The 14,862-nt window shown below is 42.1% G+C and overlaps 1 protein-coding gene across 1 annotated transcript in view; it reads right to left on the bottom strand.

Moving 5' to 3' along the window:
- The window catches only part of LOC121551550 (plexin-A1-like), a 347,386-nt gene that overhangs the window by 27,927 nt on the left and 304,597 nt on the right, over positions 1-14,862 (bottom strand). Inside the window, exons 19-20 of the mRNA XM_045223805.1 lie at positions 4,560-4,703; positions 676-910 (exon numbers count right to left, since the gene is read on the bottom strand). Of these exons, the coding sequence (XP_045079740.1) occupies positions 676-910; positions 4,560-4,703 (379 nt within the window). The remainder of the gene's footprint in view (positions 1-675; positions 911-4,559; positions 4,704-14,862) is intronic.

Genomic DNA, 14,862 nt, shown 5'->3' with positions numbered 1-14,862 from the left:
GCAGGACAGATGGGGCAGTATAACTCCCCTTATGGATCCCTCAAATGTACTGTACACTCCCTCTCATTCTCTCAGTCTTTCCCATCGCTTTCTCTTTTACTGTTCTTACGGAACCCTCAAACATCTCTACCCTCACTCTCTACTCCGGCACTGCCTTTCTCTTTATCTAACCTTATGGAACCATGAAATCAATCTACTCTCTCTCTACTCTCTTTCTCTCTGCATCTACGATCTACTCTCTCTCTATCTACTCCTTCTCCAAACAGAGAAACACACTGACAGTATCACTGGCCTCCGACCGGATCAAAAGTATCTGCCAAATGAACAAATGTTAATGTGAGAGCATGCAGACACCGCTACCTCTCTCCATTTTCCTCCCTCTCTCCATCATTCCCCTTTCTCTCGCAGTCTCTCCCTACCTCCCTTCTCTCCTCCCTCCCACCATCTCTCCCTCTGTCTGAAACAGAAAAGCCAACCAAGCAGACCTCTCAACATCTGGTGGTGGGCAGCGGAGCCCCGATCAAAGTGTCCTCTGGATGGGTACCAAGAGCAAGCTGAACCCAGCGGGAGGGCCATTTTGTGTGTGTGTGTGCGTGTGTGCATGGAGCCTCCTTGTCCTGTGCAGATCAATAGAATTGTATTGAATGAAATTGATTGACAGATGCTTTGGCTTACCCTCCTTGCACTCCAGCGCCACTCGGGACTCCAGGTTGTCCATCTGCAGCTGCAGGCGTTTCAGCGTGCGGTCGGCATCCCGCGACTTCCTCTTGTAAGCGATGAGCACGACGATGATGACCAATAGGAGCAGGCCGCCGCCCCCTCCGATGCCGATGATGGCGGGCAGGGTGAGCAGGCTGTCAGAGTAGATCTGGAGGGTACCGGGGGAGTACTCAAAGCCCCCCACACGTACCTGAGAGGGAGACACACACACTCGTTTAGATTCTTTGTGGGACAATGAATATTATGGAACAACACATGTTTGGATTGTTGGTTTGGGTGGACAAAAGACAGGTGGGCAATAGACAGGAGTGACCAGTTCACCCAAAAACAGATAGTGATAACGGTGCATTAGAAATAATTGACACACACAGAATTAAATCACAGCTAACACACAAATGTGTATGTGTCCCTGTGTGTGTGTGTGTGTGTGTGTGTGTGTGTGTGTGTGTGTGTGTGTGTGTGAGTGTGTGTGCGTGCGCATACTTGTGTGTGTCTATGTGCATGTGTGTACGTGAACGTATGTCAAACCTGGTTTTAGTTTCCTTTCCTTGTCACAACACCCAGACTAGAACTTATATTCTTACATTCATGCCATATTGCTTTCCCTAGCCCTAGCTTCAACTCTATACCTAACATTGCATAAAAAAACTAGACTATTGAGATGCAGCCCCAATTCCTTTCCTTGAGACAACACTGTAGTGATCAGTGCAGATGAAGGGAAGGAGATGAGGAGAGGAAGCCACATTAGACTATTGAGCTGCACCCTTAGTAACCCTGTCTATATCAAAGACAACATGTAACCGAGGGAGTGTAAAATATAGATATGGACCCCCTTTTTTCACAAGCCATTTCTCGGCTGCATTGAATATCAATATCTATGCAAATCCCTGCAGAATTGAAGCCAAATTAAGAATTTAATTTGATAGGTTGTCTAGGATACAAACACAGATGAGACTCTGGTAGCAGAAGCCTCAATGTGTGTATGTGGATTTGTATACAGATGTAGGATCTTAATTTGATCACCCTGTTGCAGGATTACTTTCCTGCAAAGCATGAAATGTAAAACTTGTAGTGTATTCAAGGTTTAAAAATGCTTCCGAAGTTTGTAATTTCCACAATTAAATTTCTGACTTGATTTTCCCTTACGAAGAATATATTAACCCCTACAAAAATGTCTATTAATTATGATCCACATTAGTTGGGTTGGGTTTGACTTTTCCTAAATCCGTCCTTGACTTTTTCTAAATTTACTAAATAAGTGCATTCGGAAAGTATTCAGACCCCTTGACTTTTTCCACATTTTGTTACGTTACAGCCTTATTCTAAAATTGATTAAATTAATTTTTTTCCCCTTATCAATCTACACACAATACCCCATAATGACAAAGTAAAAACAGGGTTATATACACTACCGTTCAAAAGTTTGGGGTCACTGAGAAACTTCCTTGTTTTCGAAAGAAAAGCAATTTTTTTGTCCATTAAATTAACATCAAATTGATCAGAAATACAGTGTAGACATTGCTAATGTTGTAAATGGCTATTGTAGCTGGAAATGGCTGATCTTTTATGGAATATCTACATAGGCGTACAGAGGCCCATTATCAGCAACCATCAGTCCTGTGTTCCAATGGCACGTTGGCCATTCTATTGTGTTGATCTATTCTAATTTTTATCTCAAAATGGTATGTATCAGTGCACCAAATCCAAGCAGTCTTATCAGTCTACTCTGGCCTACTTGGAGTACACGGTGAGAGCGTGAGTAATTTACAATGGCAAGAAGACCAAGAAGAATGAAGGCACATGCTGTGTTTGCGCTGCTACAAGATCTGAATGAAAACGACTCAGATGGTGGGGAAGAAATGAATCATGACATCTCTGATGATTATTCTTCTGATTCTGAGCCTCAGCCTGAACCTACACCTCTAAGGCCTAAGCGCAAAAAAGCCACAACGTTGCGCACTGAGCAGGTGCCCGCGCCACCACCAAATGAAACGGTGAGACAGGATAGAGGAAGGGACAGCACCGTTTGGATAGAACAAGCCGGTGACAATGCTATGGGCTGATTATCAGCACAAAAATGTCATCACTGAGAGAGCAGGCCCTACATCTCAAGCAAAAAACAACATCAGCAATGCACTCACCAGCTTTGGTTTTTTATGTGATATGGACATGCTACAGCATAAGGGACTGTACTGTGGCACACAGGGAGCAAGGAGACACTGCCTGGGATCTGTTTGTTGATGAGATGGAAGCGTTCATTTCAATCCTTTATGTCCGTGGAGCATTCGGTGGAAAGAGCGTTTATATGGAGAGCTTCTGGTCATGAATGGGATACCTTCCTTCAGAGAAACCATGTCACAGGATGGCTTCTGAGAGATCATGTCACAGGATGGCTTCCGAGAGATCATGTCACAGGATGGCTTCCGAGAGATCATGTCACAGGATGGCTTCCGAGAGATCATGTCACAGGATGCTGATTTTCACTATTTATCCAATCAAATCACATTTTGGCACTCATAATGATGTTTAGGCTACTGATGTTTTCATCATTTCATGCGCGACTTGCAGACCGTGCATCTTGGTGGTTCGGGTATTTTTTTTTATGGTGACGTTATAAAAATAAGCTGTTAACGTGTTTCAACACGTATGCCATCTGTTTCATAGCTGTAACAAAGGCACTCCACAAATAGAATTGATTGAACACTTGAATTTTTGTATTTACATTTAGCCTACAGTAACGTAAACAAATTAAAATGCTATTGTGTAAAAGCATTTTAGAAAGGAAAAAAAAGGATTCCAATGTTATCTAAGACCTTCATAAACACAACCAAATTATTATTTTTGCGATAGCATATATGACATGTATTAATTACACTGTTAGACTGCTCATTAGCTTGCTGGGGGCTTCCTCGAGGCCCAGCGGTTCTAGTATTAAAGGGATGAATAGAAGAGGATAGACAAGAAGTGGCAAGAGAAAAAGAGGAAAGAATAGACAACATAAAGAGGGGTATATGATATGAGAAAAGAGGAGACAGGAAACTGTCATGTTAAATTGAAAAAGTATAGAAGAGGGAGGAGTTAGAGAGAGAGAACGCAAGATGAGCAAAAACTAGAGGTTAGACAATGAGAGATGTAGTGAGATTAAATGCTAAATGTGAAAAGAATATGATACAATACGGTGTGATACAATGCCACATAAGACAGCAACCCAACATTAACCAACCCAACATTACACAACTCAACATTACCCAACCCAACATTATCCAACCCAATATTATCCAACCCAACCCAACATTACCCAACCCAACATTATCCAACCCAACATTACCCAACTCCACATTGACAAACCCAACCCAACATTTCCCAACCCAACTCAACATTACCCAACCCAACTCAACATTACCCAACCCAAATCAACATTACCAAGCCCAACATTATCCAGCCCAACATTACCCAGCCCAACATTGCCCAACATTGCCCAACATTGCCCAACATTACCAAACCCTGCCCAACATTACCCAATTCTACCCAACATTATCCAACCCAACATTACCCAACACAACATTACCCAACTCAACCCAACATTACCCAACCCAACTCAACAATACCCAACCCAACATTACCCAACTCAACCCAAACCAATCACAACTCAACATTACCCAACTCAACATTATCCAACCCAACATTACCCAACCTGACATTACCAAACCCAACATTACCCAACCCCACCCAACATTACCCACCCAACATTACCAAGCCCAACATTACCCAACCCAACATTACCCAACATTAACCAACCAACAAAGTCAAAGAGAGAGAGGATACAGTAGACTACTTACGGTAACTTTGTGTTCTCCAGTGAGGTTGGGCCACTCACAGAGCAGCTGGCTCTCTGACAGGGTGAGGACACAGGGCGTGTCACCGATCAGCACCGTGTAGTTGAGACGAGAGTTACCAGGGGCTGCCGGTATCAGGTTCTTACCCTGGGAGAGACAGAGACAGACACACAACATTAGACACACAACTGAAGAGAATGCATACAGTGAGGGAAAAAAGTATTTAATCCCCTGCTGATTTTGTACGTTTGCCCACTGACAAAGAAATGATCAGTCTATAATTTTAATGGTAGGTTTATTTGAACAGTGAGAGACAGAATAACAAAAAAAAAATCCAGAAAAACACATGTTAAAAATTTTATTAATTGATTTGCATTTTAATGAAGGAAATAAGTATTTGACCCCCTCTCAATCAGAAAGATTTCTGGCTCCCAGGTGTCTTTTATACAGGTAACGAGCTGAGATTAGGAGCACACTCTTAAAGGGAGTGCTCCTAATCTCAGCTTGTTACCTGTATAAAAAGACACCTGTCCACAGAAGCAATCAATCAATCAGATTCCAAACTCTCCACCATGGCCAAGACCAAAGAGCTCTCCAAGGATGTCAGGGACAAGATTGTAGACCTACACAAGGCTGGAATGGGCTACAAGACCATCGCCAAGCAGCTTGGTGAAAAGGTGCCAACAGTTGGTGCGATTATTCGCAAATGGAAGAAACACAAAATAACTGTCAATCTCCCTTGGCCTGGGGCTCCATGCAAGATCTCACCTCGTGGAGTTGCAATGATCATGAGAACGGTGAGGAATCAGCCCAGAACAACACGGGAGGATCTTGTCAATGATCTCAAGGCAGCTGGGACCATAGTCACCAAGAAAACAATTGGTAACACACTACGCCGTGAAGGACTGAAATCCTGCAGCGCCCGCAAGGTCCCCCTGCTCAAGAAAGCACATATACAGGCCCGTCTGAAGTTTGCCAATGAACATCTGAATGATTCAGAGGAGAACTGGGTGAAAGTGTTGTGGTCAGATGAGACCAAAATCGAACTCTTTGGCATCAACTCAACTCGCCGTGTTTGGAGGAGGAGGAATGCTGCCTATGACCCCAAGAACACCATCCCCACCGTCAAACATGGAGGCGGAAACATTATGCTTTGGGGGTGTTTTTCTGCTAAGGGGACAGGACAACTTCACCACATCAAAGGGACGATGGACGGGGCCATGTACCGTCAAATCTTGGGTGAGAACCTCCTTCCCTCAGCCAGGACATTGAAAATGGGTCATGGATGGGTATTCCAGCATGACAATGACCCAAAACACACGGCCAAGGCAACAAAGGAGTGGCTCAAGAAGAAGCACATTAAGGTCCTGGAGTGGCCTAGCCAGTCTCCAGACCTTAATCCCATAGAAAATCTGTGGAGGGAGCTGAAGGTTCGAGTTGCCAAACGTCAGCCTCGAAACCTTAATGACTTGGAGAAGATCTGCAAAGAGGAGTGGGGCAAAATCCCTGCTGAGATGTGTGCAAACCTGGTGGCCAACTACAAGAAACGTCTGACCTCTGTGATTGCCAACAAGGGTTTTGCCACCGAGTACTAAGTCATGTTTTGCAGAGGGGTCAAATACTTATTTCCCTCATTAAAATGCAAATCAATGTATAACATTTTTGACATGCGTTTGTTGTTATTCTGTCTCTCACTGTTCAAATAAACCTACCATTAAAACTATAGACTGATCATGTCTTTGTCAGTGGGCAAACGTACAAAATCAGCAGGGGATCAAATACTTTTTTCCCCTCACTGTAGGTGCATAGGAACGCATTTGCACACCACATACTAAAAACACACACATTCTGTGTACACGCAAGCATGCACGCGCACCCTCTCACCATCACTTACAGTGCCTTCAGAAAGTATTCATACCCCTTGACTTATTCCACATTTTACTGCAGTACAGCCTGAATTCAAAACTGATTAAATATTTTTTCTCTCTCACCCTTCTACACACAATACCCCATTATGACAAAGTGAAAACATGTTTTTTGAAATTTTAGCAAATTTATTTTAAATGATCATACAGAAATATCTCATTACCCCTGAGTCAATGCATTGTAGGAGCACCTTTGGCAGTGATTACAGCTGTGAGTGTTTCTGGGTAAGTCTCTAAGAGCTTTCCACACCTGGATTGTGCAACATTTGTCTACTATTCTTTTCAAAAGTCTTCATGCTCTTTCAAATTGGTTGTTGATCATTGCTAGACAACCATTTTCAGGTCTTGGCATACATTTTCAAGCAGATTTAAGTCAAAACTGTAACTCTGCCACTCAGGAACATTCACTGTCTTCTTGGTAAGCAACTCCAGTGTAGTTTTGGCCTTGTGTATTAGGTTATTGTCCTGTTGAAAGGTGAAGTCATCTCCCAGTGTCTGGAGGAAAGCAGACGGAAACAGATTTTCCTCTAGGATATTGCCTGTGCTTAGCTCCTTGACGTTAATTGTTTCATCCTGAAAAACTCCAGTCCTTAAAAATTACAAGCATACCCGTAACATGATGCAGCCACCACTATGCTTGAACATATGGCGAGTGGTACTCAGTAATGTGTTGCATTGGATTTGCCCCAAACATAACACTTTGTATACAGGACAAAAAGGTGAATTGCTTCGCCACATTTTTTGAAGTATTACTTTAGATGCCTTGTTGCTAGCAGAATGCATGTTTTGGAATATTTCTACTGTATTCTGTACAGCCTTCATTCTTTTCACTCTGTCATTTAAGTTAGTATTGTGGAGTAACTACAATGTGGTTGATCTATCCTCAGTTTTCGCCTATCACAGCCATTAAACTCTGTAACTGTTTTAAAGTCACCATTGGACTCCCTGAGCGGTGTCCTTCCTCTCCGACAACTGAGTTAGGAAGGACGCCTGTATCTTTGTAGTGACTGGGTTTATTGATAAACCTTCCAAAGTGTAATTAATAACTTCACCATGCTCAAAAAGATATTCAAGGTCTGTTTTTATTAAATTTTTACCCATCTACCAATAGGTGTTCTTCTTTGCAAGGCATTAGAAAACCTTCCTGGTCTTTGTAGTTGAATTTGTGTTTGAAATTCCCTGCTCACTGAGGAACCTTACAAATTATTGTATGTGTGGGGTACAGAGATGAGGCAGTCATTCAAAAATCATGTTAAACACTATTATTGCACACCGAGTGAGTCCATGCAACTTATTATGTGACTTGTTAAGCATATTTTTACTCCTGAATGTATTTAGCCTTGCCATAACAAAGGGGTTGAATACTTATTGAATCAAGACATTTCAGCTTTTCATTTTTAATTAATTTGTAGGAAGCAGTGTTTGTATACAATGTAGTACCATACCTACATTGTACTTTACGAAAGCTACATGCAGGCTACAGCGCATCTCGTGAATTCTTTTGTAGATTATAATAAATTGACACATTTATTTGCAGGGCGTAGATGTATTTTTTGTTCGAGAAAATAATTATTCTTAGATCAATTGTTTTATTATATGTTGAAGGCAAGCAATAGGCAGAATAAATGGTTCCCTTCATGCCTGTGTAGTCCAGCGGTTACAGTGTGCCAGAGTGAGCATGGGTTCGAATCCCGGCCCACTGCCTTTTGTGAAATGGATTAATGTTTATTTTTGACGCATTAATTCAGCATGGTTACAGGGTTAATTCCACGTGGTTACAGGGTTAAAACAGAAACAACTCAAAGGTTAACAGTTTAGGCATTATTTCTGAGTGGTTAAGGTTAGGGGCGGGCTATGGTTTGGGGAAGGCATAAAACAAAATAATTTCAAATGACGCGCCTATGTATCATCAGTATTCATAGTATTCTTAGTGCTTGATAGAGCATTGTGACCTGACATAGTGCAGTGGTCTAAGCAGCACACTCTGGCGCCGAGCCTCATGAGTTTGCGCCCGGTGCTGGATGATCTAGTGACAAGCCTGAGCCTACATTAGGCCCACAAGTTAATCACATTTATTTCAATGTTTTCAAGAAGCAAAACGAATAGTCTGATAATCAGAAAAGTGTCTCAGCAGCCCTAACCACTGGACCACCAGAGGCCACAATTGAACTCAATTTTGAAAGTTCATTCTTACCCTTAGGATACACTTGACACTTGTATGTCGTAGCCTACTGGAGACCAATATCTATCTTGTGTTATTAAACTATATATACAGTTGAAGTCGGAAGTTTACATACACCTTAGCCAAATACATACTCAATACTCCGTTTTTCACAATTCATGACATTTAATCCTAATAAAAATTCCCTGTCTTAGGTCAGTTAGGATCACCACTTTATTTTAAGAATGTGAAATGTCAGAATAATAATAGAGAGAATGATCTATTTCAGCTTTTATTTCTTTCATCAATTTTGGCCCATTCCTCCTGACAGAGCTGGTGTAACTGAGTCAGGTTTGTAGGCCTCCTTGCTCACACACGCTTTTTCAGTTCTGCCAACAAATGTTCTATAGGATTGAGGTCAGGGCTTTGTGATGGCCACTCCAATACCTTGACATTTTGCCACAACTTTGGATGTATGCTTGGGGTCATTGTCCATTTGGAAGACCCAAGCTTTAACTTCCTGACTGATGTCTTGAGATGTTGCTTCAATATATCCACATAATTTACCTTCCTCATGATGCCATCTATTTTGTGAAGTGCACCAGTCCCTCCTGCAGCAAAGCACCCCCACAGCATGATGCTGCCACCCCCGTGCTTCACGGTTGGGATGGTGTTCTTCGGCTTGCAAGCTAACCCCTTTTTCCTCCAAACATAACGATGGTCATTTTGGCCAAACAGTTCTATTTTTGTTTCATCAGACCAGAGGATATTTCTCCAAAAAGCACGATCTTTTGTCCCCATGTGCAGTTGCAAACCTTAGTCTAGCTTTTCTATGGCGGTTTTGGAGCAATGGCTTCTTCCTTGCTGAGCGGCCTTTCAGGTTATGTCGATATAGGACTTGTTTTACTGTGGATATAGATACTTTTGTACCTGTTTCCTCCAGCATCTTCACAATATCCTTTGCTGTTGTTCTGGGACTGATTTGCACTTTTCGCACCAAAGTACGTTCATCTCTAGGAGACAAAACGCGTCTCCTTCCTGAGCGGTATGACGGCTGCATGGTCCCATGGTGTTTATACTTGCGTACTATTGTTTGTACAGATGAACGTGGTACCTTCAGGCGTTTGGAAATCGCTCCCGAGGATGACCCAGACATGTGGAGGTCTTGGCTGATTTGTTTTGATTTTCCCATGATGTCAAGCAAAGAGGCACTGAGTTTGAAGGTAGGCCTTGAAATACATCCACAAGGACACCACCAATTGACTCAAATTATGTCAATTAGCCGATCAGAAGCTTCTAAAGCCATGACATCATTTTCTGGAATTTTCCAAGGTGCTTAAAGGCACAGTCAACTTAGTGTATATAAACTTCTGACCCACTGGAATTGTGATACAGTGAATTATAAGTGCAATAATCTGTCTGTAAACAATTGTTGGAAAAATTACTTGTGTCATGCACAAAGTAAATGTCCTAACCGACATGCCAAAACTATAGTTTGATAACAAGACATTTGTGGAGTGGTTGAAAAACGAGTTTTAATGACTCCAACCTAAGTGTATGTAAACCTCCGACTTCAACTGTATATACACTACCATTCAAAAGTTTGGGGTCACATAGAAATGTCATTGTTTTCGAAAGAAAAGCAATTTCTTTGTCCATTAAAATAACAGCAAATTGATCAGAAATACAGTGTAGACATAGTTAATATTTTAAATGGGTAATGTAGCTGGGAACGGCTGATTTTTAATGGAATCTCTACATAGGCGTACAGAGGCCCATTATCAGCAACCATCAGTCCTGTGTTCCAATGGCACATTGTGTTTGTTAATCCATGTTTATCATTTTAAAAGGCTAATTGTCATTAGAAAACCATTTTGCAATTATGTTAGCACAGCTGAAAACTGTTGTGCTCATTAAAGAAGCAATAAAACTGGCCTTCTTGAGACTAGTTGAGTATCTGGAGCATCAGCAATTGTGGGTTCGATTACAGAACCAAAATGGCCAGAAACAAAGAACTTTCTTCTGAAACTCGTCAGTCTATTCTTGTTCTGAGAAATGAAGGCTATTCCATGCGAGAAATTGCCAAGAAACTGAAGATCTCGTACAACGCTGTGTACTACTCCCTCACAGGTCCTCAACTGGCAGCTTCATTAAATAGTACCCGCAAAACACCAGTCTCAACGTCAACAGTGAAGAGGCGACTCCGGGATGGTGACCTTCTAGGCAGAGTTGCAAAGAAAAAGCCATATCTCAGACTGGCCAATAAAAATAAAAGATTAAGATGGGCAAAAGAACACAGACACTGGACAGAGGAAATTGGAAAAAGGTGTTATGAACAGACATTTCGAAGTTTGAGGTGTTCGGATCACAAAGAAGAACATCTGTGAGACGCAGACCAAATGAAAAGATGCTGGAGGAGGAGGAGGAGTGCTTGATGCCATCTTTCAAGCATGGTGGAGGCACTGTGATGGTCTGGGGGTGCTTTGGTAGTGGTAAAGTGGGAGATTTGTACAGGGTAAAAGGGATCTTGAAGAAGGAAGGCTATCACTCCACTTTGCAACGCCATGCCATACCCTGTGGACGGCACTTGATTGGAGCCAATTTCCTCCTACAACAGGACAATGACCCAAAGCACAGCTCCAAACTATGCAATAACTATTTAGGGAAGAAGCAGTCAGCTGGTATTCTGTCTATAATGGAGTGGCCAGCACAGTCACTGGATCTCAACCCTATTGAGCTGTTGTGGGAGCAGCTTGACCGTATGGTATGTAAGAAGTTCCCATAAAGCCAATCCAACTTGTGGGAGGTGCTTCAGGAAGCATGGGGTGAAATCTCTTCAGATTACCTCAACAAATTGACAACTAGAATGCCAAAGGTCTGCAAGGCTGTAATTGCTGCAAATGGAGGATTCTTTGACAAAAAGGACACAATTATTCTATATTAAAAATCATTTTTTAAATTAAATTTCCTATGCATTTTGCTATAATTCCTATTCAAACTCATTTCATGAATGTTTTCATGGAAAACACAGAAATGTCTAAGTGACCCCAAACTTTTGAATGGTAGTATATACATACATATACATACATACATACTGTACATATATATACACATACATACATACATACATACATACATACATACAGTGGGGGAAAAAAGTATTTAGTCAGCCACCAATTGTGCAAGTTCTCCCACTTAACAAGATGAGAGAGGCCTGTCATAGGTACACGTCAAATATGACAGACAAATTGAGAAAAAACATTCCAGAAAATCACATTGTAGGATTTTTAATGAGTTTATTTGCAAATTATGGTGGAAAATAAGTATTTGGTCACCTACAAACAAGCAAGATTTCTGGCTCTCACAGACCTGTAACTTCTTCTTTAAGAGGCTCCTCTGTCCTCCACTCGTTACCTGTATTAATGGCACCTGTTTGAACTTGTTATCAGTATAAAATACACCTGTCCACAACCTCAAACAGTCACACTCCAAACTCCACTATGGCCAAGACCAAAGAGCTGTCAAAGGACACCAGAAACAAAATTGTAGACCTGCACCAGGCTGGGAAGACTGAATCTGCAATAGATAAGCAGCTTGGTTTGAAGAAATCAACTGTGGGAGCAATTATTAGGAAATGGAAGACATACAAGACCACTGATAATCTCCCTCGATCTGGAACTCCACGCAAGACCTCACCCCGTGGGGTCAAAATGAGAACGGTGAGCAAAAATCCCAGAACCACACGGGGGGACCTAGTGAATGACCTGCAGAGAGCTGGGACCAAAGTAACATAGCCTACCATCAGTAACACACTACGCCGCCAGGGACTCAAATCCTGCAGTGCCAGACGTGTCCCCCTGCTTAAGCCAGTACATGTCCAGGCCCGTCTGAAGTTTGCTAGAGTGCATTTGGATGATCCAGAAGAGGATTGGGAGAATGTCATATGGTCTGATGAAACCAAAATAGAACTTTTTGGTAAAAGCTCAACTCGTCGTGTTTGGAGGACAAAGAATGCTGAGTTGCATCCAAAGAACACCATACCTACTGTGAAGCATGGTGGTGGAAACATCATGCTTTGGGGCTGTTTTTCTGCAAAGGGACCAGGACGACTGATCTGTGTAAAGGATAGAATGAATGGGGCCATGTATCGTGAGATTTTGAGTGAAAACCTCCTTCCATCAGCAAGGGCATTGAAGATGAAACGTCGCTGGGTCTTTCAGCATGACAATGATCCCAAACACACCGCCCGGGCAACGAAGGAGTGGCTTCGTAAGAAGCATTTCGAGGTCCTGGAGTGGCCTAGCCAGTCTCCAGATCTCAACCCCATAGAAAATCTTTGGAGGGAGTTGAAAGTCCGTGTTGCCCAGCGACAGCCCCAAAACATCACTGCTCTAGAGGAGATCTGCATGGAGGAATTGGCCAAAATACCAGCAAGAGTGTGTGAAAACCTTGTGAATACTTACAGAAAACGTTTGACCTGTGTCATTGCCAACAAAGGGTATACAACAAAGTATTGAGAAACTTTTGTTATTGACCAAATACTTATTTTCCACCATAATTTGCAAATAAATTCATAAAAAATACTACAATGTGATTTTCTGGAGAAAAAAAATCTCATTTTGTCTGTCATAGTTGACGTGTACCTATGATGAAAATTACAGGCCTCTCTCATCCTTTTAAGTGGGAGAACTTGCACAATTGGTGGCTGACTAAATAGTTTTTTTCCCCACTGTACACATATATATATATATATATATATATATATATATATATATATATACATACAGTGGGGAGAACAAGTATTTGATACACTGCCGATTTTGCAGGTTTTCCTACTTACAAAGCATGTAGAGGTCTGTAATTCAGAAAATCACATTGTCTGATTTTTAAGTTATTAATTTGCATTTTATTGCATGACATAAGTATTTGATCACCTAACAACCAGTAAGAATTCCGGCTCTCATTGACCTGTTCGTTTTTCTTTAAGAAGCCCTCCTGTTCTCCACGAATTACCTGTATTAACTGCACCTGTTTGAACTCGTTACCTGTATAAAAGACACCTGTCCACACACTCAATCAAACAGACTCCAACCTCTCCACAATGGCCAAGACCAGAGAGCTGTTTAAGGACATCAGGGATAAAATTGTAGACCTGCACAAGGCTGGGATGGGCTACAGGACAATAGGCAAGCAGCTTGGTGAGAAGGCAACAACTGTTGGCGCAATTATTAGAAAATGGAAGAAGTTCAAGATGACGTCAATCACCCTCGGTCTGGGGCTCCATGCAAGATCTCACCTCGTGAGACATCAATGATCATGAGGAAGGTGAGGGATCAGCCCAGAACTACACGGCAGGACCTGGTCAATGACCTGAAGAGAGCTGGGACCAAAGTCTCAAAGAAAACCATTAGTAACAAACCATTAGTAACACACATGTCCAGGCCCGTCTGAAGTTTGCCAATGACCATCTGGATGATCCAGAGGAGGAATGGGAGAAGGTCATGTGGTCTGATGAGACAAAAATATAGCTTTTTGGTCTAAACTCCACTCGCCGTGTTTGGAGGAAGAAGAAGGATGAGTACAACCCCAAGAACACCATCCCAACCATGAAGCATGGAGGTGGAAACATCATTCTTTGGGGATGCTTTTCTGCAAAGGGGACAGGACGACTGCACCGTATTGAGGGGAGGATGGATGGGGCCATGTATCGCGAGATCTTGGCCAACAACCTCCTTCCCTCAGTAAGAGCATTGAAGATGGGTCGTGGCTGGGTCTTCCAGCATGACAACGACCCGATACACACAGCCAGGGCAACTAAGGAGTGGCTCTATAAGAAGCATCTCAAGGTCCTGGAGTGGCCTAGCCAGTCTCCAGACCTGAACCCAATAGAAAATCTTTGGAGGGAGCTGAAAGTCTGTATTGCCCAGCGACAGCCCAGAAACCTGAAGGATCTGGAAAAGGTCTGTATGGAGGAGTGGGCCAAAATCCCTGCTGCAGTGTGTGGAAACCTGGTCAAGACCTACAGGAAACATATGATCTCTGTAATTGCAAACAAAGGTTTCTGTACCAAATATTACGTTTTTCTGATGTATCAAATACTTATGTCATGCAATAAAATGCAAATTAATTAATTAAAAATCATACAATGTGATTTTCTGGATTTTTGTTTTACATTCCATCTCTCACAGTTGAAGTGTACTTATGATAAAAAATTACAGAC

The sequence above is a fragment of the Coregonus clupeaformis genome, chromosome 12, assembly GCF_020615455.1.
Source record: "Coregonus clupeaformis isolate EN_2021a chromosome 12, ASM2061545v1, whole genome shotgun sequence".
NCBI classification, from domain to species: Eukaryota; Metazoa; Chordata; class Actinopteri; order Salmoniformes; family Salmonidae; genus Coregonus; species Coregonus clupeaformis.
Note: the sequence above shows the minus strand (reverse complement) of the source record. Positions and strands in the feature narration are given on the sequence as shown.